The sequence below is a fragment of the Colias philodice genome, chromosome 2 (assembly GCF_061535455.1).
Source record: "Colias philodice isolate Cphi_HAF_F1 chromosome 2, ilColPhil1 Martin Lab GWU primary, whole genome shotgun sequence".
Taxonomy (NCBI): domain Eukaryota; kingdom Metazoa; phylum Arthropoda; class Insecta; order Lepidoptera; family Pieridae; genus Colias; species Colias philodice.
In genome coordinates this window covers 1160335-1185556 of record NC_143087.1, presented here as the reverse complement: position 1 = coordinate 1185556, position 25222 = coordinate 1160335, and the positions used below count along the sequence as shown (strand labels likewise).

The following is a 25222-nucleotide window of genomic DNA, read 5'->3' as shown; positions in this document are numbered from 1 at the left end:
ATGTAATGCGAAAATAACACTAAAACTTATATAAAAACAAATCATATTTATTTAATGGAATCACATACATTGATATATAATATTTTAACCTTAACTACATTGAAGCCTAACACTAAAAAATAAATTACACATATTACACAAAATAAATAATTAAATATTTAATTTCTTAAACAAAACCGAAGTAAATTCATTTGATCTAAACATTTTTGTAAAGTGGCTAAGCATTTCAAATTTGTACAAATATGAACTACGGTTAGGGTGAAGTTTTGGATAAATTTTTGGTGTTCAGTGAATTGCAGATGTCTCCTTTATTCTTCTTTTGGTTTCTTTTTAGAGAGAAGATAATGAACGCCGACTAAAGCGTTCATTCTGCAACAATACAAACCACACATTATTTAAACATAAGAAAAATATTATATCTCACAATAAATTTCTGAACAAATATACTTGAATATATACAACGAAATAATATTATACATAGAATATTGTTCCTATTAAGCAAAACTAAATATATAGTCAATAACAAAAACCTTTTTATGACGCAATATCATAGTCAATCAAAAAAATGTAGTTTTGCACATCAATCTGACCAGCCATAATATGATCAGAACCAAATTTTAAATCAAAACATAAATAGAATAAGACATAGTAAGCTTACAGATAACAAGAAAGGACTCACAAGAAGGCCAAATGCTATTTCTTACTAGCGAGCGCGATGCCGAGGCCGACGAGCCCGCCGATAGCCAGCACCGCCCCGCTCGCCACTGCAATACCGATCATGCCTTCTTTCTCCATTCGCTTGTTGATTTGACGCTGGAATTTTATTCAAATGTGTTGATGTGTTTATAATTTGACTAGCTCCGCGGTTTCACCCGCGGCTCCGCTACTGTTGGGCTTAGCGTGATGATATATAGCCTATAGCCTTCCTCGATAAATGGGCTATCCAACACCAAAGAATTTTTCAAATCGGACCAGTAGTCCTTGAGATTAGCACCTCCAAACTCTTCAGCTTATAATATTAGTATAAACTATAAATTTGTTAATGTAGGTACATACTAGAGGTCCGCCCCGGCTTCGCCCGTGGTACATATTTTGCAATAAAAGGTAGCCTATGTCCTTTCTCGGGTATCAAAATATCTCCATACCAAATTTCATGCAAATTGGTTCAGTAGTTTAGGCGTGATTGAGTATTAGACAGACAGACAGAGTTACTTTCGCATTTATAATATTAGTATGGATAGTATGGATTGTTACCTTCCACTGAAATCTTATTGGGATAAAATTCTTTGTATTCAATCAGAGGGAAAATTTGTGTAAACAAGAAGTAATTTATGGCAAATTAAGTTTATTTGTTTTAAACGATTAACTGTGTTTTAGTGATTAACTGTAAATGCGCACAAAGCCAGAGTTAGGACCATAAACCCAGAAATACCTACATTTGATTAATAACCCACCAAAAATAAAGTAGGTAGCTATCACAAAGACAAAAGGCAATTGAATGCCTATAAAAAGCTCAATATTTTTGGCATTTAAACATTACAAAAACAACTCCTAAAATAGATATTGTTTACTTGGAACAAGGTTATTGCACTTGGTGTCAAACAAAACATAATCTTGTAACAAAGGATGACTTTTTTATCAATGACAGGGAGATAAGACATCTTAAAATATTTGTAAATGCAAGTTCAATGCTATTAAACTATTAATTATAATAAAATTAATATAAACATATGGGTTATTACAACTTGTTACTAGCCTTGTTATTGGATTTAGCTGATCAGCTGTTCATGTTATTTGAATAACAATTTTTTATGATATTTAATGTGCCGTTTTAAAGATTCAATATTTACAGAAAAATTGAATTTGGATAACTACAAAGATTGAATACTATATCTTTGTAGTTATCCAAATCTCTCTATTGACATCTCAAAGAATCTCTATTGACTTTATTGAGTAAGCAGAGGTAGGCTTGTTAATAATGTTATTAGGTAGTATGAAATCAGAAAATCTGAAAGTCTTTGTTATATTGCAAGATGGCCATTAGACATCCTGGATACGGTATTTATTATGGAAGCACTTATAATATAAGTATTATGTAGTAATATAGTATGTGGATCATTCTAAATTTCTTCAATCAAATATAAACTAACGGCCTTACTAATAAAAAGTTAAACAATGGATAAATTTCTACCATTTTCTAGCAGCTTTGTCCTGCTCTTGCTCACATGAAACGTCAATCATAAAAAGAAGACAGGTTATTGCAATAGTTAATCCATTGCATAGCAAACAAGTTACATTTTATTAGTAAGACCGTAAATATTTTAAAAAACTTGTATGTATGTATGAATATGAAAAAAAAAAACAATTTGGTCAGTCAAAAATTTCAGTAACAGTATCAGTAAGTTTGCAGTTGACAAAACTTCTGGATTGCAATATACATATATACAATATACTTATGAAATTTGAATTCTATCATCTTACCTCTAAAGCTAGAACCTGCTGGTTGGCGGGCTCAATTTCAAGGAATGCTTTGACATAGTGGAGGGCCTTATTGTACTCCTTAATTCTAGCGTTGCCAATAGCAAGGTAGAACAGGTAGTCGCGTTTGCCCTCAGCATGCGAGTTGAACAAATCTTTCAACAACAGTATGCCCTGAAATTACATAATTTGCTATTAAAACATGAATATAAAAAAAATAATGGTAAGCAACCACTCTCAAAACAAAACTAGTTATTAACGAATCTAGTTTAGCAGCAACCATTGTCTAAGCATTTGTTATCTACAATGTTATCAAACCAACTTCTGACAGTTACACAATGCAAGTTATTCTAATTTCTGTAGTATGTATACCTATAAATATATATATTAAAGTACTCGATATATTTTTCAAATGCGTTTCAAAGTTCACTATGTTTTTTTTAATCGATACAATTTTAAATTACCTTTCTGATATCCGTCGCGTATTTGCTTCTAACCAGGCACCACGCATACTCAAATTGTGCTTTGTGCGTTACTGTACCTTGATGGAGCTGCTCATGGTAGACCTTCTCGAATTTCTGAGACAAAAACAGTACAACAATAAGCGATTTATGACTCATTACAAAATTGCATTATGAAATAAACATTCTTACTTGCAAATCTTCGGACGAAACAACTTCATCTAAAACATCATCCATATTGAAATATTAGAACTGCGTTTTAATTTTCAGTATTAAAATATCATAATATCAAAAGGTAGGTACGAATAAATTCAAGAGACGACGACACAGCGGCAGTATTGATAAAAATTGACTTTTCTTTTCGACTTTCGTTCAATTCAATTCCGAGATTCAATTGTAATCACCAAAGACAGCAGAGACAATATTTTGACAACTTAAAAAATATGGAATATAGATAAAATATATTCAAGATGTAGTGAATTGTGAAAAGCGTGTAAAGCTAAAAGCAGTATCATAAAGTATCTCATGATACAATATATATTATCAAACGGAATCCAAGAACAATTTAAATATCCCATTATATTATGAGCTGTGATTATGTGTTTTTTTATTCTTATTCATTTTATACAAATATTTTGTTCTTCTGTGCACAAGGCTGACATGACATATTTTGACAGAAATGAACAGGCGAACCATAGACGAACTGTTTATCATTTACGTCAAAACTCAAAAGCACAGTCAAAAGTTAAAAGAATTGAAGAATTGTCGTTTTGCTGTAGATTTATTACAGCGTATTAGCTTTGTCCGGCGTTTGGAAAAAATCAAAACATATAGGGTTTTTTTTATGAAGAATCTGCATTCTTGGCATAAATAAGAATCAAGAATGCAGAGTGTTATAAATACAGTAAAGGGCACAGCTCTTGGGGTCGCCGGTTACTTGACACCAGTTTTGAAGGTGGGTTCATTTTATCTCGCATATTGTTATCGTTGCTAACAAAGTAATGAATAAATGTCAAGAGCACCGGATGTGAATACGATTTGGTAATAAATAAACTTGTATGTTCTGTCGATAACAGCAGAGTAATAATTATCATATTGGTTTCTTATTAGTAAATTTTATTCCTACACGTCTTGTAGCTCTTTGTATTCAGTATAGATACTTGTGTATGTATTCATATGTTTCTGCAATAAACTTAACTAAAATAAATATTACTTAATTTTCGAATGCAGGAATCCAAATTCCAAGAAACTGGTGTGTTAACTCCGGAAGAGTTTGTAGCTGCTGGTGACCACCTGGTGCACCACTGTCCCACCTGGCAGTGGGCGAAGGGAGAGGAGTCGAAAATCAAGCCATATCTACCAGCTGATAAACAATTTCTAATTACGAGGAATGTGCCATGCTACCGGAGGTGTAAGCAGGTACCTTGTGACAGATATTTTTTTTACATTAAGCTGTATTCCATTGTTAATATTTTACCTATCACAAGTCAATAACTGCGTTAAAAACAACCGACTTCAAACTTGCACTTGCAACATATACAAATACAGACAAAAATGCTCATAAAATAAAAACTACTGGGCCTATCCGAATAAAATTTTTATGGGACCAATTCGACACCATCCCGCATCGAACAAAAAAAGAATCACGTAAATCGGTTCAGAAACCACGGAGTAATCGGTGTACATACATAAAAAAAAAAAAACATACCGGCCGAATTGATAACCTCCTCCTTTTTTTTGAAGTCGGTTAATAATCACAATGTAACTTCTGTCTAGTAAATTCTATAAGTAAATTGAAGTAGTATAATAAATTATTGTATGTACTAGCGACCCGCCCCGGCTTCGCACGGGTGCAATGCTGATACTAAATAAACTACAGGAAAACTGTGAACGTTGTTTAAAAAAACATAGCGGCCCGCTCCGTCTTCGCACACGGGTATAAAATAGGTATATAGCCGGGCGGCCGGCGGCCGGTACCGCCGCAAATGCTACGTCCCGCAATTTTTAAATCTGTAATATCTTCGAAAATATTCACTTAAATCATACGGTGTAAAGGCCCATATAGATCTATATTAAATGAACAATGTATTGAAGGTATTTAATTGGTTAAGGATTAATGCTGTATTGGTTAAAATCGCATCGAAAATTAGCCATTATTTGTCGTAAAAAGTAAATGACAAAAAAAAGTTATTGTGGGTTATCCATAAGAGATAGACATATACCATCGCGGACTTTTCTATAGACCTTTTCAATGTGTATAATACTTAGTACATTATTTTGATAAAACTCGTAGGGTTCAGCCTGCGTTTGCAATGTAAGCGGAAAAAATGTAATTTTTTACGACTTCACATTAGAAACCTCAAAAATAACAGTACTTCTCCACTATTTAATGGATGTTATTATACATATAAACCTTCCTCTTGAAACACTCTATCTATTAAAAAAAACCGCATCAAAATCCGTTGCGTAGTTTCAAAGATTTAAGCGTACAAAGGGACATAGGGACATAGGGACAGGGAAAGCGACTTTGTTTTATACTATGTAGTGATTGTAACATGAAAATTGACTTCAGCTCTTTTTATTATATATATATCTGTTACTTTGTTTCTATAATTAAGATTATAAACATTGAATTGGTGTGAAACAGCCTTGCTTGAATGATAGAAATTACCTCAGCTTTCTTGTTACAATTTGTACAATTTTAATAGTAAATTAATAAATGGTTAAAACAAAATAATTATTTCTTTACAGATAGAATACTGCGAGGATCATGAGAAAATTATCGAGGATGAAAATGATGGGGAGGGCGGCTGGGTTGACACACACCACTATGACTCTGCAGGATCACCAACTGTTGAAGAAAAAGTAAAAATTTTCCATGCTAATCTTAAGGAAATCGTAAATGGCTAAATGCAATAGGAATCTTCTGCTCCGTACTAATTTGTTGTCAGTTATTAGTTCAGATAATCAAATGTGAATGTTTATTAAAGCAATGAATATATCAATGAACATCAATGTTTATTGCTGTTAAATAAATATTAAATGTGACTTTAATGAAAATGCTCAAAACACATACCTATTGGTTGGATAATAATTAATGGGCTTACTAACACAAATATAATAATAAATTCCTTGTAAATAAATTCCTTGTTCAATTCACACCTAACCTTCAAGTTCATAAGATAAACTTACACTAACTAAAAATATTTTCAGCAGTACATAATTAATCTTTTGGTCTGGAAATTCTTTACTTCTGTTTTGTTTTATCCTTACTTTAAAAAATCCATACTAATATTATAAATGCGAAAGTAACTCTGTCGGTCTGTCTGTTACTCAATCACGCCTAAACTACTGAACCAATTTGCATGAAATTTGGTATGGAGATATTTTGATACCCGAGAAACATGATGGACATGGCTGCCATTTATTGCGAAATATGTACCACGGGCGAAGCTGGGGCGGACTTCTAGTTCTCATATAAGTTTGTTTACAAACTCAGGTGTGCGAGATGACATTAGACGCGGCGGAGACAGGTGACAGCGATGGAGATGGGGATGGGGATGGCGAGGATGATGATGATGGGGATGAAGGGGAGGCTGAGGATATGGAACACTTCCAGGAATCTGGACTGCTGGATGAAGTTGATCCGGTATGTTGCACATATGATGTGATATTAAATAAAATATAATGCATAAATCTACATCTATTCTATAGATATAATAAATCTGTAGAAGGGTCAATTCTGTACATTGAAAATATTGAAAAAATTAATAGCAGGGGGTGTTACTGGATGTATACCAAATATGTGATTAAAAAATTTTTGTCTGTCTATATGTTCAGGCATCACGTGAAAAAACGGTTTGATTTCGATGAAACTTGGTATGATTATACCTTATTACCCTGGACATAAATTGGGATACTTTTTATCCTGGAAAATACGTAGAAAAAATAAATCTTCATTTTTCTTCGCGGGCGGAAGCTAGTTTTAAATATAGTTGAAATAAAATATGATATAATCATTTTCACAGTTCTTTAAGAATCGAAAATGTATGATATTATACTTTTTTGGAATTTTTTAATCAATTATTTTGCATTATATCACTACACCTGGAAAATTTTGGTGGTGCTTGTGTTGATTGAATTTACCATTAAATGCTTTTACCTAATAAATATGTCAGTTTATACTACTGTTACAATATAACATGTGCAATATTTCAAACCTAAATACGATCAGTAAAACATCAATAGGCTAAAGACTAAACAAAAAACGTGAAAGTGTATGTGCCAAAATATTTCAACTAAATTGCACTAGATTCACAACTTATCCTTAGCCTATTTGTTATGTGATATCTATGACGAAATATAGTGTGCGTTACCCAGGCAAAATGTTTTGCTTTAGAGAGATGAGACTTAAACAAATAATTAGTGTATCATGAGGAGCAATTTGTTTACTAATAGCAAAATTTGTTTGAATTGTAGTTTTTAAGTTATTTAAGAAAAACAAATTTTGCTGGAGTAACGTTTGAAACGTTACCCAGGCAAAATCGTCTTTCAAAAATTAGTTTCAGCACGGAACCAAATACATGAATAGATAGCTTTTGTTGAGTAGTAAATGTTTATAAATAGCAAAATTTGTGTGTGGTATAGTTCTTTAGTTATTTAAGATTTTGCTGCGGTAACGTTTTGGGATTTCCCAGATCTCGAAAACGGCTCAACGCAGAAGTTTGAAAAAAATACCAATAAAAGACCTTAATTTGTTTAAATTTGTTTAATCATTAGTTTTTGATTTGGTTGACGTAAACCAATGTAATTAAATGGTTTCAAAAATCAGAAGAAGCGGGTTTACATGTAAACCAATACACTTATAACCAAATAAACAGCTGTAAAAAATACCCGTGGTTCGACGCTTGTTTACAGCAGACATTTTAGATTTCATACTTTACACGTTAAGAAGATAAAAACAAATTTGATTTATTTTAGACTGGTCGTACTTTAGCGATCGAATACGCAGTTCCCATAACATTAAGAAACATGGCATACTTTAAACAAATTAAAATGATTCATGAAAATTCTTTCCTGTTAATTTCAGCCTTGAATTACGGCTCTAATGAAAGTTATCTCAAAAACAAGAATATGTCAGCAATTCTCTAATAAGCCGACCAAATTGAAAAGGTCACGTAAAAGCGACTGCACCGTACGTACGGGTAATCTTCGCAAATTAGCAGCTTGGTAACCGATGTTTTGTACAGTTAAGCAGAAAAACGTTATTCGTGAAGCCGATTTTTTAATATTTTTTAAGTGCAGTACCATATTACACAATTTTTACTAGTTAATAAAAGTGTAATATCATAGTGTATAATTTATAGTGTGATTTAAAACAATACAAACATATATACATGTAGCTATATTTTTAGTACTTAATTTGTTGTTTCTGTTAAACCAAATGTTTTATTTTGATACCACAACGCAAAGCCACGCTAAAAACGTTTTAACGTTCTTGATGCTAGTCAGAGCAGCGCGCATCGCTGTGTGCAATGCAACGCAACAGCTATATGCCTTGTCTTACTTACTCTTAATACATATTTAAGCCGATAATACATATTTTGTAAAAAAAAACATTAAATGTGCTTTGCACATTACACACACAACGCCGACTCAATTCCAACTCAAGTCACACTGTGGTATTGAAATATGAGCTTTATGTCGTGTTACTTAGAGTGGATATTTCAACATTAAGTTAAAAGAAGGTTACGACGCTTTGACAATGATTGGTTCACGGGTTATCCACCTGTGGCAGTCACATGTAATGTTAAAATATTCACTCTAAGTAACACGTAACAAAACTCAAAAATGTTGATGCTAAGGCAAAGCAATACATATAATTTGTATGAGACTGATTTTTTAAATAAAAATAATGAATCTTAACCATTTTATTATTTTAACTAACCTGACCAGAAAACTTTTGTATTCAACTGTACTAACAAAACATCTATATTATCCTGTTCATTTCAGATGGTTGCGCTTATGTATGGTGCGGTCGCTTTTATGTGACCTTTTCAATTTGGTCGGCTCATTAGAGAATTGCTGACATAATCTTGTTTTTGAGATAACTTTCATTAGAGCCGTAATTCAAAGCTGCAATTAACAGGAAGGAATTTTCAGGAATCATTTTAATTTGTTTAAAGTATGCCATGTTTCTTAATGTTATGGGAACTGCGTATTTGATCGCTAAAGTACGACCAGTCTAAAATAAATCAAATTTGTTTTTATCTTCTTAATGTGTAAAGTATGAAATCTAATATTTCTGATGTAAACAAGCGTCGAACCACGGGTATTTTTTACAGCTGTTTATTTGGTTATAAGTGTATTGGTTTACTTGCAAACCCGTTTCTTCTGATTTTTGAAACCATTTAATTACATTGGTTTACGTCAACCAAATCAAAAATTAATGATTAAACAAATTTAAACAAATTGAGGTCTTTTATTAGTATTTTTTTCAAACTTCTGCGTTGAGCCGTTTTCGAGATCTGGGAAATCCAAAAACGTTACCGCAGCAAAATCTTAAATAACTAAAGAACTATACCACACACAAATTTTGCTATTTATAAACATTTACTACGCAACAAAAGCTATCTATTCATGTATTTGGTTCCGTGCTGAAACTAATTTTTGAAAGACGATTTTGCCTGGGTAACGTTTCAAACGTTACTCCAGCAAAATTTGTTTTTCTTAAATAACTTAAAAACTACAATTCAAACAAATTTTGCTATTAGTAAACAAATTGCTCCTCATGATACACTAATTATTTGTTTAAGTCTCATCTCTCTAAAGCAAAACATTTTGCCTGGGTAACGCACACCGAAATATAGCATGAAATGGGTGTGTTTTTTTTGTTTTTTACACTCAAAAGTGTCAAATGAACTATAGAAATGAGCCCCTGTATTTATGTTATTGTGTCATCAGTCAGTAGCGCTAAGCACTCGCGCCACCAAGCCAGCCACTACGTCCCGCGCACGTGGCGGTGACGAGATCGTGCGCACGCGCACGTACGACCTGCACATCACGTACGACAAGTACTACCAGACTCCACGGCTCTGGCTGATTGGGTATGATGAGGTGGGCAATATTACATTTTTAATCACATTTTAGACTTGTTTTTTGGGAATATTCATATAAGTACCCGCATTTTTAAACACACACACAACTTCACACTGCCATAAATAAGATAATATTATATTGTGACGATGAATTAATTAATTTTCAATATTATTGAACAGAAGGCTGAAGAGGCAAGTTCTTTGATAAAATCCTTCATCCATTATATCTTAAAACGTTTAAAAATAGGCAATGCATAATCCATACCTCTGCAAATTTTAAAGTGAGTCGCCATCGATCAAGCTATACATCTGAACAGTGGCCAACTGTGACATTAATTAAACCTAGTTTAAAAAATATCATGATGATGATGAAATTGAACACTGACTCCAGTCTCACAGAGGTATATCCCCTAAGGTATTTTCTGTATTATTAATTTTGTTATCTGCATTTGAATTAAGATGATTTTATTATTAATAATTTTTCGATTAAAAGTTGGAAGAGTTTTAGTACAGCATTGTGTATATTAATGATAAAGTATTCAATCCGAGGAACTACATTATACATCATTTAATTACATATGTTGTCATTTCTCAGGAGCGCAAGCTGCTGAGCGTGTCGCAGATGTACGAGGACGTGTCGCAGGACCACGCCAAGAAGACGGTCACCATGGAGCACCACCCGCACCTCTCCGGGCCCTCCATGGCCTCCGTGCACCCGTGCAGGTGATAATGTCGTTATTGAAGTGAAACTTCTTTAGCGGCGTTGGGTATAAAATCTTAAACTCGCGTCAGGACACGTGGCCTGATCGAAAAAGCGTAAGACGGATACCATTCCAAAATATCAAACATGCTCAACGTTAATAATCAAGTTTTCACTTCTGCCGGCACTCCCGGAGTGCAACCCGACTTTTTTTTTCTTTCCATGGGCATGCTATGGCCTTTGTAGAGTCGTGTTGGTGGAGTTGATGATGACTTTTTTATTGTTTTCCGTGTTTTTTTTTTCATCGGATTTTAGCTAGAGTGGATAGTTAGTTTAATGTAAGTGTGGTTCAGGTGAGATTGTAAAAAATGTAACAAGATAGGTTGATAAAATGGACATGGCTATTTTGACAGAATGTAACGGGATAGGGTTACAGAATGTAACGGAAAGGTTGATAAGATGTAACGGGATGATTTGATAAAATGTAACGGGTTAGGTTGACTTAAAGCACCTGTTACAGCTCCCTAACCTGTTAAAGCAGGTGATACAGCTCCCTGACCTGTTAAAGCATCTGTTATAGCTCCCTAACCTGACAAAATACCTGTTACAGCTCCCTGACCTGTTAAATCACCTGTAACAGCTTCCTGACCTGTCGAAGCACCTGTTACAGCTTCCTGACCTGTCACAGTATCTGTTATAGCTCCCTAACCTGACAAAATACCTGTTAAAGCTCCCTGACCTGTTAAAGCACCTGTAACAGCTACCTGACCTGTTAAAGCACCTGTAACAGCTTCCTGACCTGTCACAGTATCTGTTATAGCTTCCTAACCTGATAAAATACCTGTTACAGCTTGCTGACCTGTTGAAGCACCTGTTAAAGCTCCCTGACCTGTTAAAGCAGGTGATACAGCTCCCTGACCTGTTAAAGCATCTGTTATAGCTCCCTAACCTGACAAAATACCTGTTACAGCTCCCTGACCTGTTAAAGCACCTGTAACAGCTTCCTGACCTGTCGAAGCACCTGTTACAGCTTCCTGACCTGTCACAGTATCTGTTATAGCTCCCTAACCTGACAAAATACCTGTTAAAGCTCCCTGACCTGTTAAAGCACCTGTTAAAGCTCCCTGACCTGTTAAAGCACCTGTAACAGCTTCCTGACCTGTCACAGTATCTGTTATCGCTTCCTAACCTGATAAAATACCTGTTACAGCTTGCTGACCTGTTGAAGCACCTGTTAAAGCTCCCTGACCTGTTAAAGCACCTGTTAAAGCTCCCTGACCTGTTAAAGCACATGTGAAAGCTCCCTGACCTGTTAAAGCACCTGTAAAAGCTCCCTGACCTGTTAAAGAACCTGTAAAAGCTCCCTGACCTGTTAAAGCACCTGTTACAGCTCCCTAACCTGTTAAAGCAGGTGATACAGCTCCCTGACCTGTTAAAGCATCTGTTATAGCTCCCTAACCTGACAAAATACCTGTTACAGCTCCCTGACCTGTTAAATCACCTGTAACAGCTTCCTGACCTGTCGAAGCACCTGTTACAGCTTCCTGACCTGTCACAGTATCTGTTATAGCTCCCTAACCTGACAAAATACCTGTTAAAGCTCCCTGACCTGTTAAAGCACCTGTAACAGCTACCTGACCTGTTAAAGCACCTGTAACAGCTTCCTGACCTGTCACAGTATCTGTTATAGCTTCCTAACCTGATAAAATACCTGTTATAGCTTGCTGACCTGTTGAAGCACCTGTTAAAGCTCCCTGACCTGTTAAAGCAGGTGATACAGCTCCCTGACCTGTTAAAGCATCTGTTATAGCTCCCTAACCTGACAAAATACCTGTTACAGCTCCCTGACCTGTTAAAGCACCTGTAACAGCTTCCTGACCTGTCGAAGCACCTGTTACAGCTTCCTGACCTGTCACAGTATCTGTTATAGCTCCCTAACCTGACAAAATACCTGTTTAAGCTCCCTGACCTGTTAAAGCACCTGTAACAGCTACCTGACCTGTTAAAGCACCTGTAACAGCTTCCTGACCTGTCACAGTATCTGTTATAGCTTCCTAACCTGATAAAATACCTGTAACAGCTTGCTGACCTGTTGAAGCACCTGTTAAAGCTCCCTGACCTGTTAAAGCAGGTGATACAGCTCCCTGACCTGGTAAAGCATCTGTTATAGCTCCCTAACCTGACAAAATACCTGTTTCAGCTCCCTGACCTGTTAAAGCACCTATAACAGCTTCCTGACCTGTCGAAGCACCTGTTACAGCTTCCTGACCTGTCACAGTATCTGTTATAGCTTCCTAACCTGATAAAATACCTGTTACAGCTTGCTGACCTGTTGAAGCACCTGTTAAAGCTCCCTGACCTGTTAAAGCACCTGTAAAAGCTCCCTGACCTGTTAAAGCACCGGTTAAAGCTCCCTAACATTTTGAAGCACCTGTTAAAGCTCCCTGACCTGTAAAAGCACCTGTTAAAGCTCCCTGACATGTTAAAGCACCTGTTAAAGCTCTCTGACCTGTTAAAGCACCTGTAAAAGCTCCCTGACCTGTTAAAGCACCTGTAACAGCTTCCTGACCTGTCACAGTATCCGTTATAGCTTCCTAACCTGATAAAATACCTGTTACAGCTTGCTGACCTGTTGAAGCACCTGTTAAAGCTCCCTGACCTGTTAAAGCACCTGTAAAAGCTCACTGACCTGTTAAAGCAGGTGATACAGCTCCCTGACCTGTTAAAGCATCTGTTATAGCTCCCTGACCTGTTAAAGCACCTGTAACAGCTTCCTGACCTATCACAGCACCTGCTGCAGCTCCCTGGCCTGTTAAAGCAGGTGATACAGCTCCCTGACCTGTTAAAGCATCCGTTATAGCTCCCTAACCTGATAAAATACCTGTTACAGCTCACTGACCTGTTAAAGCACCTGTAAAAGCTCCCTGACCTGTTAAAGCACCTGTAAAACCTACTGGACCTGTTTAAGCTTCTGTTGTAGCTCTCTGACTTGATAATTCACCTGTTACAGCTCCCTGGCCTGTTTAAGTACCGGTAAAAGCTCCTTGACCTGTTAAAGCACCTGTAAAAGCTCCCTGACCTGTTAAAGCAGCTGTAACAGCTTCCTGACCTGTCACAGTATCTGTTATAGCTTCCTAACCTGATAAAATACCTGTTACAGCTCCCTGGCCTGTTTAAGCACCTGTTCAAGCTCCCGGACCTGTTAAAGCACCTGTTAAAGATCCCTGACCTGTTGAAGCACCTGTTAAAGCTCCCTGACCTGTTGAAGCACCTGTTAAAGCTCCCTGACCTGTTCAAGCACCTGTTTAGGCTCCCAGACCTGTTTTTACTCCTGGCAAAGCTCCCTGACCTGTTAAAGCACCGGTAAAAGCTCCCTGACCTGTTTAAGCACCTGTTACAGCTTCCGGACCTGTTATAGCACCTGTAACAGCTCCCTGACCTGTTAAAGCACCGTTGAAAGCTCCTTGACCTGTTAAATCACCTGTAAAAGCTCCCTGACCTGTTAAAGCACCTGTTAAAGCTCCCTGACCTGTTAAAGCACCTGTAAAACCTACTGGACCTGTTTAAGCTTCTGTTGTAGCTCTCTGACTTGATAATTCACCTGTTACAGCTCCCTGGCCTGTTTAAGTACCGGTAAAAGCTCCTTGACCTGTTAAAGCACCTGTAAAAGCTCCCTGACCTGTTAAAGCAGCTGTAACAGCTTCCTGACCTGTCACAGTATCTGTTATAGCTTCCTAACCTGATAAAATACCTGTTACAGCTCCCTGGCCTGTTTAAGCACCTGTTCAAGCTCCCGGACCTGTTAAAGCACCTGTTAAAGATCCCTGACCTGTTGAAGCACCTGTTAAAGCTCCCTGACCTGTTGAAGCACCTGTTAAAGCTCCCTGACCTGTTCAAGCACCTGTTTAGGCTCCCAGACCTGTTTTTACTCCTGGCAAAGCTCCCTGTCCTGTTAAAGCACCGGTAAAAGCTCCCTGACCTGTTTAAGCACCTGTTACAGCTTCCGGACCTGTTATAGCACCTGTAACAGCTCCCTGACCTGTTAAAGCACCGTTGAAAGCTCCTTGACCTGTTAAATCACCTGTAAAAGCTCCCTGACCTGTTAAAGCACCTGTAAAAGCTCACTGACCTGTTAAAGCAGGTGATACAGCTCCCTGACCTGTAAAAGCACCTGTTAAAGCTCCCTGACCTGTTAAAGCACCGGTAAAAGCTCCCTGACCTGTTAAAGCACCGGTAAAAGCTCCCTGACCTGTTAAAGCACCGGTAAAAGCTCCCTAACATTTTGAAGCACCTGTTAAAGCTCCCTGACCTGTAAAAGCACCTGTTAAAGCGTCCCTGACATGTTAAAGCACCTGTTAAAGCTCTCTGACCTGTTAAAGCACCTGTAAAAGCTCCCTGACCTGTTAAAGCACCTGTAACAGCTTCCTGACCTGTCACAGTATCCGTTATAGCTTCCTAACCTGTTAAAATACCTGTTACAGCTTGCTGACCTGTTGAAGCACCTGTTAAAGCTCCCTGACCTGTTAAAGAACCTGTAAAAGCTCACTGACCTGTTAAAGCAGGTGATACAGCTCCCTGACCTGTTAAAGCATCTGTTATAGCTCCCTAACCTAATTAAATACCTGTTATAGCTCCCTGACCTGTTAAAGCACCTGTAACAGCTTCCTGACCTATCACAGCACCTGCTGCAGCTCCCTGGCCTGTTAAAGCAGGTGATACAGCTCCCTGACCTGTTTAAGCATCCGTTATAGCTCCCTAACCTGATAAAATACCTGTTAAAGCACCTGTAAAACCTACTGGACCTGTTTAAGCATCTGTTGTAGCTATCTGACTTGATAATTCACCTGTTACAGCTCCCTGGCCTGTTTAAGCACCTGTTAAAGCTCCCGGACCTGTTAAAGTACCGGTAAAAGCTCCCTGACCCGTTAAAGCACCTGTTACAGCTCTCTGACCTGTTAAAGCACCTGTAAAAGCTCCCTGACCTGTTAAAGCACCTGTAACAGCTTCCTGACCTGTCACAGTATCCGTTATAGCTTCCTAACCTGATAAAATACCTGTTACAGCTTGCTGACCTGTTGAAGCACCTGTTAAAGCTCCCTGACCTGTTAAAGCACCTGTAAAAGCTCACTGACCTGTTAAAGCAGGTGATACAGCTCCCTGACCTGTTAAAGCATCTGTTATAGCTCCCTGACCTGTTAAAGCACCTGTAACAGCTTCCTGACCTATCACAGCACCTGCTGCAGCTCCCTGGCCTGTTAAAGCAGGTGATACAGCTCCCTGACCTGTTAAAGCATCCGTTATAGCTCCCTAACCTGATAAAATACCTGTTACAGCTCACTGACCTGTTAAAGCACCTGTAAAAGCTCCCTGACCTGTTAAAGCACCTGTAAAACCTACTGGACCTGTTTAAGCTTCTGTTGTAGCTCTCTGACTTGATAATTCACCTGTTACAGCTCCCTGGCCTGTTTAAGTACCGGTAAAAGCTCCTTGACCTGTTAAAGCACCTGTAAAAGCTCCCTGACCTGTTAAAGCAGCTGTAACAGCTTCCTGACCTGTCACAGTATCTGTTATAGCTTCCTAACCTGATAAAATACCTGTTACAGCTCCCTGGCCTGTTTAAGCACCTGTTCAAGCTCCCGGACCTGTTAAAGCACCTGTTAAAGATCCCTGACCTGTTGAAGCACCTGTTAAAGCTCCCTGACCTGTTCAAGCACCTGTTAAAGCTCCCTGACCTGTTCAAGCACCTGTTTAAGCTCCCAGACCTGTTTTTACTCCTGGCAAAGCTCCCTGACCTGTTAAAGCACCGGTAAAAGCTCCCTGACCTGTTTAAGCACCTGTTACAGCTTCCTGACCTATCACAGCACCTGTAACAGCTCCCTGACCTGTTAAAGCACCGTTGAAAGCTCCTTGACCTGTTAAATCACCTGTAAAAGCTCCCTGACCTGTTAAAGCACCTGTAAAAGCTCACTGACCTGTTAAAGCAGGTGATACAGCTCCCTGACCTGTAAAAGCACCGGTAAAAGCTCCCTGACCTGTTAAAGCACCGGTAAAAGCTCCCTGACCTGTTAAAGCACCGGTTAAAGCTCCCTAACATTTTGAAGCACCTGTTAAAGCTCCCTGACCTGTAAAAGCACCTGTTAAAGCTCCCTGACATGTTAAAGCACCTGTTAAAGCTCTCTGACCTGTTAAAGCACCTGTAAAAGCTCCCTGACCTGTTAAAGCACCTGTAACAGCTTCCTGACCTGTCACAGTATCCGTTATAGCTTCCTAACCTGATAAAATACCTGTTACAGCTTGCTGACCTGTTGAAGCACCTGTTAAAGCTCCCTGACCTGTTAAAGCACCTGTAAAAGCTCACTGACCTGTTAAAGCAGGTGATACAGCTCCCTGACCTGTTTAAGCATCTGTTATAGCTCCCTAACCTAATTAAATACCTGTTATAGCTCCCTGACCTGTAAGAGCACCTGTAAAAGCTCCCTGACCTGTTAAAGCACCTGTAAAACCTACTGGACCTGTTTAAGCATCTGTTGTAGCTCTCTGACTTGATAATTCACCTGTTACAGCTCCCTGTCCTGTTTAAGCACCTGTTAAAGCTCCCGTACCTGTTAAAGCTCCTTGACCTGTTAAAGCACCTGTTAAAGCTCCCTGACCTGTTAAAGCACCTGTAACAGCTTCCTGACCTGTCACAGTATCTGTTATAGCTTCCTAACCTGATAAAATACCTGTTTCAGCTTGCTGACCTGTTGAAGCACCTGTTAAAGCTCCCTGACCTGTTAAAGCACCTGTAACAGCTTCCTGACCTGTCGAAGCACCTGTTTCAGCTTCCTGACCTGTCACAGTATCTGTTATAGCTCCCTAACCTGACAAAATACCTGTTAAAGCTCCCTGACCTGTTAAAGCACCTGTTAAAGCTCCCTGACCTGTTAAAGCACCTGTAACAGTTACCTGACCTGTTAAAGCACCTGTAACAGCTACCTGACCTGTTAAAGCACCTGTAACAGCTTCCTGACCTGTCACAGTATCTGTTATAGCTCCCTAACCTGACAAAATACCTGTTTAAGCTCCCTGACCTGTTAAAGCACCTGTAACAGCTACCTGACCTGTTAAAGCACCTGTAACAGCTTCCTGACCTGTCACAGTATCTGTTATAGCTTCCTAACCTGATAAAATACCTGTTACAGCTTGCTGACCTGTTGAAGCACCTGTTAAAGCTCCCTGACCTGTTAAAGCAGGTGATACAGCTCCCTGACCTGTTAAAGCAGGTGATACAGCTCCCTGACCTGTTAAAGCATCTGTTATAGCTCCCTAACCTGACAAAATACCTGTTACAGCTCTCTGACCTGTTAAAGCACCTGTAACAGCTTCCTGACCTGCCGAAGCACCTGTTACAGCTTCCTGACCTGTCACAGTATCTGTTATAGCTCCCTAACCTGACAAAATACCTGTTTAAGCTCCCTGACCTGTTTAAGCACCTGTAACAGCTACCTGACCTGTCGAAGCACCTGTAACATCTTCCTGACCTGTCACAGTATCTGTTATAGCTTCCTAACCTGATAAAATACCTATTACAGCTTGCTGACCTGTTGAAGCACCTGTTAAAGCTCCCTGACCTGTTAAAGCAGGTGATACAGCTCCCTGACCTGTTAAAGCATCTGTTATAGCTCCCTAACCTGACAAAATACCTGTTACAGCTCCCTGACCTGTTAAAGCACCTATAACAGCTTCCTGACCTGTCGAAGCACCTGTTACAGCTTCCTGACCTGTCACAGTATCTGTTATAGCTTCCTAACCTGACAAAATACCTGTTACAGCTCCCTGACCTGTTAAAGCACCTATAACAGCTTCCTGACCTGTCACAGTATCTGTTATAGCTTCCTAACCTGACAAAATACCTGTTACAGCTCCCTGACCTGTTAAAGCACCTATAACAGCTTCCTGACCTGTCGAAGCACCTGTTACAGCTTCCTGACCTGTCACAGTATCTGTTATAGCTTCCTAACCTGATAAAATACCTGTTACAGCTTGCTGACCTGTTGAAGCACCTGTTAAAGCTCCCTGACCTGTTAAAGCACCTGTAAAAGCTCACTGACCTGTTAAAGCAGGTGATACAGCTCCCTGACCGTTTCAAGCATCTGTTATAGCTCCCTAACCTAATTAAATACCTGTTGTAGCTCCCTGACCTGTTAGAGCACCTGTAAAAGCTCCCTGACCTGTTAAAGCACCTGTAAAACCTACTGGACCTGTTTAAGCATCTGTTGTAGCTCTCTGACTTGATAATTCACCTGTTACAGCTCCGTGGCCTGTTTAAGCAGGTGATACAGCTCCCTGACCTGTTAAAGCATCTGTTATAGCTCCCTAACCTAATTAAATACCTGTTATAGCTCCCTGACCTGTTAAAGCACCTGTAACAGCTTCCTGACCTATCACAGCACCTGCTGCAGCTCCCTGGCCTGTTAAAGCAGGTGATACAGCTCCCTGACCTGTAAAAGCACCTGTTAAAGCTCCCTGACCTGTAAAAGCACCTGTTAAAGCTCCCTGACCTGTTAAAGCACCGGTAAAAGCTCCCTGACCTGTTAAAGCACCGGTAAAAGCTCCCTAACATTTTGAAGCACCTGTTAAAGCTCCCTGACCTGTAAAAGCACCTGTTAAAGCTCCCTTACATGTTAAAGCACCTGTTAAAGCTCTCTGACCTGTTAAAGCACCTGTAACAGCTTCCTGACCTGTCACAGTATCTGTTATAGCTTCCTAACCTGATAAAATACCTGTTACAGCTTGCTGACCTGTTGAAGCACCTGTTAAAGCTCCCTGACCTGTTAAAGCACCTGTAAAAGCTCACTGACCTGTTAAAGCAGGTGATACAGCTCCCTGACCGTTTCAAGCATCTGTTATAGCTCCCTAACCTAATTAAATACCTGTTATAGCTCCCTGACCTGTTAGAGCACCTGTAAAAGCTCCCTGACCTGTTAAAGCACCTGTAAAACCTACTGGACCTGTTTAAGCATCTGTTGTAGCTCTCTGACTTGATAATTCACCTGTTACAGCTCCGTGGCCTGTTTAAGCAGGTGATACAGCTCCCTGACCTGTTAAAGCATCTGTTATAGCTCCCTAACCTAATTAAATACCTGTTATAGCTCCCTGACCTGTTAAAGCACCTGTAACAGCTTCCTGACCTATCACAGCACCTGCTGCAGCTCCCTGGCCTGTTAAAGCAGGTGATACAGCTCCCTGACCTGTTAAAGCATCTGTTGTAGCTATCTGACTTGATAATTCACCTGTTACAGCTCCCTGGCCTGTTTAAGCACCTGTTAAAGCTCCCGGACCTGTTAAAGTACCGGTAAAAGCTCCCTGACCCGTTAAAGCACCTGTTACAGCTCTCTGACCTGTTAAAGCACCTGTAAAAGCTCCCTGACCTGTTAAAGCACCTGTAACAGCTTCCTGACCTGTCACAGTATCCGTTATAGCTTCCTAACCTGATAAAATACCTGTTACAGCTTGCTGACCTGTTGAAGCACCTGTTAAAGCTCCCTGACCTGTTAAAGCACCTGTAAAAGCTCCCTGACCTGTTAAAGCACCTGTAACAGCTTCCTGACCTGTCACAGTATCTGTTATAGCTTCCTAACCTGATAAAATACCTGTTACAGCTTGCTGACCTGTTGAAGCACCTGTTAAAGCTCCCTGACCTGTTAAAGCACCTGTAAAAGCTCACTGACCTGTTTAAGCAGGTGATACAGCTCCCTGACCTGTTAAAGCATCTGTTATAGCTCCCTAACCTAATTAAATACCTGTTATAGCTCCCTGACCTGTTAAAGCACCTGTAACTGCTTCCTGACCTATCACAGCACCTGCTGCAGCTCCCTGGCCTGTTAAAGCAGGTGATACAGCTCCCTGACCAGCTAAAGCATCCGTTATAGCTCCCTAACCTGATAAAATACCTGTTACAGCTCCCTGACCTGTTAAAGCACCTGTAACAGCTTCCTGACCTGTCGAAGCACCTGTTACAGCTTCCTGACCTGTCTCAGTATCTGTTATAGCTCCCTAACCTGACAAAATACCTGTTAAAGCTCCCTGACCTGTTAAAGCACCTGTTAAAGCTCCCTAACCTGTTAAAGCAGGTGATACAGCTCCCTGGGCCCGTAGACAAAGTAACAATTAAAAAACGATAACGAAGTTAGAAAAGGAAAATGTATGGGATTGACATTAGACAGACCACGTGATCTAACGCGGCGTATGTCAATCCCATACATTTTTGCCTTTTCTAACTTCGTTATCGTTTTTTAATTGTTACTTTGTCTAAGGCCCCTGACCTGTTAAAGCACCTGTTACAGCTCCCTAACCTGTTAAAGCAGGTGATACAGCTCCCTGACCTGTTAAAGCACCTGTAACAGCTTCCTGACCTGTCACAGTATCTGTTATCGCTTCCTAACCTGATAAAATACCTGTTACAGCTTGCTGACCTGTTGAAGCACCTGTTAAAGCTCCCTGACCTGTTAAAGCACCTGTTAAAGCTCCCTGACCTGTTAAAGCACATGTGAAAGTTCCCTGACCTGTTAATGCACCTGTAAAAGCTCCCTGACCTGTTAAAGAACCTGTAAAAGCTCCCTGACCTGTTAAAGCACCTGTAACAGCTTCCTGACCTGTCGAAGCACCTGTTTCAGCTTCCTGACCTGTCACAGTATCTGTTATAGCTCCCTAACCTGACAAAATACCTGTTAAAGCTCCCTGACCTGTTAAAGCATCCGTTATAGCTCCCTAACCTGATAAAATACCTGTTACAGCTCACTGACCTGTTAAAGCACCTGTTACAGCTCCCTGACTTGCAAAAGCACCTGTTGCAGCTCCCTGACCTGTTAAAGCACCTGTAACAGCTTCCTGACCTGTCGAAGCACCTGTTACAGCTTCCTGACCTGTCACAGTATCTGTTATAGCTCCCTAACCTGACAAAATACCTGTTAAAGCTCCCTGACCTGTTAAAGCACCTGTTAAAGCTCCCTTACCTGTTAAAGCAGGTGATACAGCTCCCTGACCTGTTAAAGCACCTGTTACAGCTCCCTAACCTGTTAAAGCAGGTGATACAGCTCCCTGACCTGTTAAAGCATCTGTTATAGCTCCCTAACCTGACAAAATACCTGTTACAGCTCCCTGACCTGTTAAAGCACCTATAACAGCTCCCTGACCTGTCGAAGCACCTGTTACAGCTTCCTATCCTGTCACAGTATCTGTTATAGCTCCCTAACCTGACAAAATACCTGTTAAAGCTCCCTGACCTGTTAAAGCACCTGTTAAAGCTCCCTGACCTGTTAAAGCAGGTGATACAGCTCCCTGACCTGTTAAAGCATCTGTTATAGCTCCCTAACCTGACAAAATACCTGTTACAGCTCTCTGACCTGTTAAAGCACCTGTAACAGCTTCCTGACCTGCCGAAGCACCTGTTACAGCTTCCTGACCTGTCACAGTATCTGTTATAGCTCCCTAACCTGACAAAATACCTGTTTAAGCTCCCTGACCTGTTAAAGCACCTGTAACAGCTACCTGACCTGTCGAAGCACCTGTAACAGCTTCCTGACCTGTCACAGTATCTGTTATAGCTTCCTAACCTGATAAAATACCTATTACAGCTTGCTGACCTGTTTAAGCACCTGTTAAAGCTCCCTGACCTGTTAAAGCAGGTGATACAGCTCCCTGACCTGTTAAAGCATCTGTTATAGCTCCCTAACCTGACAAAATACCTGTTACAGCTCCCTGACCTGTTAAAGCACCTGTAACAGCTTCCTGACCTGTCGAAGCACCTGTTACAGCTTCCTGACCTGTCACAGTATCTGTTATAGCTTCCTAACCTGATAAAATACCTGTTACAGCTTGCTGACCTGTTGAAGCACCTGTAAAAGCTCACTGACCTGTTAAAGCAGGTGATACAGCTCCCTGACCTGTTCAAGCATCTGTTATAGCTCCCTAACCTAATTAAATACCTGTTATAGCTCCCTGACCTGTTAAAGCACCTGTAACAGCTTCCTGACCTATCACAGCACCTGATAAACCTACCGGCCCTGTTTAAGCATCTGTTGTAGCTCTCTGACTTGATAATTCACCTGTTACAGCTCCCTGGCCTGTTTAAGCACCTGTTAAAACTCCCGGACCTGTTAAAGCACCTGTTAAAGCTCCCTGACCTGTTGAAGCACCTGTTAAAGCTCCCTGACCTGTTCAAGCACCTGTTTAAGCTCCCTGACCTGTTTTTACTCCTGGCAAAGCTCCCTGACCTGTTAAAGCACCGGTAAAAGCTCCCTGACCTGTTAAAGCACCGGTAAAAGCTCCCTGACCTGTTTAAGCACCTGTTACAGCTGCCGGACCTGTTATAGCACCTGTAACAGCTCCCTGACCTGTTAAAGCACCGTTAAAAGCTCCTTGACCTGTGAAATCACCTGTAAAAGCTCCCTTTCATTTTGAAGCACCTGTTAAAGCTCCCTGACCTGTAAAAGCACCTGTTAAAGCTCCCTGACCTGTAAAAGCACCTGTTAAAGCTCCCTGACCTGTGAAAGCACCTGTTAAAGCTCCCTGACCTGTTAAAGCACCTGTGAAAGCTCCCTGACCTGTTAAAGCACCTGATCAACCTACCGGACCTGTTTTAGCATCTGTTGTAGCTCTCTGACTTGATAATTCACCTGTTACAGCTCCCTGGCCTGTTTAAGCACCTGTTCAAGCTCCCGGACCTGTTAAAGCACCTGTTAAAGATCCCTGACCTGTTGAAGCACCTGTTAAAGCTCCCTGACCTGTTGAAGCACCTGTTAAAGCTCATGATCTGTTCAAGCACCTGTTTAAGCTCCCAGACCTGTTTTTACTCCTGGCAAAGCTCCCTGACCTGTTAAAGCACCGGTAAAAGCTCCCTGACCTGTTTAAGCACCTGTTACAGCTGCCGGACCTGTTATAGCACCTGTAACAGCTCTCTGACCTGTTAAAGCACCGTTGAAAGCTCCTTGACCTGTTAAATCACCTGTTAAAGCTCCCTGACTTGTTAAAGCACCTGTAAAAGCTCACTGACCTGTTAAAGCAGGTGATACAGCTCCCTGACCTGTAAAAGCACCTGTTAAAGCTCCCTGACCTGTAAAAGCACCTGTTAAAGCTCCTTGACCTGTTAAAGCACCGGTTAAAGCTCCCTGACCTGTTAAAGCACCGGTTAAAGCTCCCTAACATTTTGAAGCACCTGTTAAAGCTCCCTGACCTGTAAAAGCTTCTGTTAAAGCTCCCTTACATGTTAAAGCACCTGTTAAAGCTCTCTGACCTGTTAAAGCACCTGATAAACCTACCGGACCTGTTTAAGCATCTGTTGTAGCTCTCTGACTTGATAATTCACCTGTTACAGCTCCCTGGCCTGTTTAAGCACCTGTTAAAGCTCCCGGACCTGTTAAAGTACCGGTAAAAGCTCCCTGAACTGTTTAAGCACCTGTTACAGCTGCCGGCCCTGTTAAAGCACCTGTAACAGCTTCCTGACCTGCTAAAGCACCTGTAAAACCTACTGGACCTGTTTAAGCATCTGTTGTAGCTCTCTGACTTGATAATTCACCTGTTACAGCTCCCTGGCCTGTTAAAGCAGGTGATACAGCTCCCTGACCTGTTAAAGCATCTGTTATAGCTCCCTAACCTGACAAAATACCTGTTACAGCTCCCTGACCTGTTAAATCACCTGTAACAGCTTCCTGACCTGTCGAAGCACCTGTTACAGCTTCCTGACCTGTCACAGTATCTGTTATAGCCCCCTAACCTGACAAAATACCTGTTAAAGCTCCCTGACCTGTTAAAGCACCTGTAACAGCTACCTGACCTGTTAAAGCACCTGTAACAGCTTCCTGACCTGTCACAGTATCTGTTATAGCTTCCTAACCTGATAAAATACCTGTTACAGCTTGCTGACCTGTTGAAGCACCTGTTAAAGCTCCCTGACCTGTTAAAGCAGGTGATACAGCTCCCTGACCTGTTAAAGCATCTGTTATAGCTCCCTAACCTGACAAAATACCTGTTACAGCTCCCTGACCTGTTAAAGCACCTGTAACAGCTTCCTGACCTGTCGAAGCACCTGTTACAGCTTCCTGACCTGTCACAGTATCTGTTATAGCTCCCTAACCTGACAAAATACCTGTTAAAGCTCCCTGACCTGTTAAAGCACCTGTTAAAGCTCCCTGACCTGTTAAAGCACCTGTAACAGCTTCCTGACCTGTCACAGTATCTGTTATCGCTTCCTAACCTGATAAAATACCTGTTACAGCTTGCTGACCTGTTGAAGCACCTGTTAAAGCTCCCTGACCTGTTAAAGCACCTGTTAAAGCTCCCTGACCTGTTAAAGCACATGTGAAAGCTCCCTGACCTGTTAAAGCACCTGTAAAAGCTCCCTGACCTGTTAAAGAACCTGTAAAAGCTCCCTGACCTGTTAAAGCACCTGTTACAGCTCCCTAACCTGTTAAAGCAGGTGATACAGCTCCCTGACCTGTTAAAGCATC

General features: G+C 40.3%; 2 protein-coding genes across 4 annotated transcripts in view; one reads left to right on the top strand and one right to left on the bottom strand.

Annotated features, from left to right (window-relative positions):
- Positions 1–26: 26 nt before the first annotated feature.
- Fis1 (Mitochondrial fission 1 protein) lies at positions 27–3356 on the bottom strand. 3 transcript variants are annotated; one of them, XM_089701842.1, is made up of 5 exons: positions 3132–3356; positions 2943–3056; positions 2482–2652; positions 659–813; positions 27–369 (listed from the first exon to the last, which is right to left on the bottom strand). In XM_089701842.1, exons 1-4 carry the CDS (start codon positions 3174–3176, stop codon positions 694–696), a joined length of 450 nt encoding a protein of 149 aa, XP_089557968.1. In that variant the 5' UTR covers positions 3177–3356; the 3' UTR covers positions 27–369; positions 659–693. The 3 variants fall into 3 exon arrangements, with proteins under 3 accessions (XP_089557968.1, XP_089557961.1, XP_089557977.1); XM_089701835.1 differs by having other exon boundaries at positions 680–813; XM_089701851.1 differs by having other exon boundaries at positions 705–813.
- Positions 3357–3663: 307 nt separating this feature from the next.
- The window catches only part of Atg3 (Autophagy-related protein 3), a 35847-nt gene continuing 14288 nt past the window's right edge, over positions 3664–25222 (top strand). The window contains exons 1-6 of the mRNA XM_089701020.1: positions 3664–3894; positions 4170–4358; positions 5691–5804; positions 6439–6588; positions 9903–10055; positions 10632–10759. Coding sequence (XP_089557146.1) covers positions 3823–3894; positions 4170–4358; positions 5691–5804; positions 6439–6588; positions 9903–10055; positions 10632–10759 — 806 coding nt within the window. The 5' untranslated portion in view covers positions 3664–3822. The remainder of the gene's footprint in view (positions 3895–4169; positions 4359–5690; positions 5805–6438; positions 6589–9902; positions 10056–10631; positions 10760–25222) is intronic.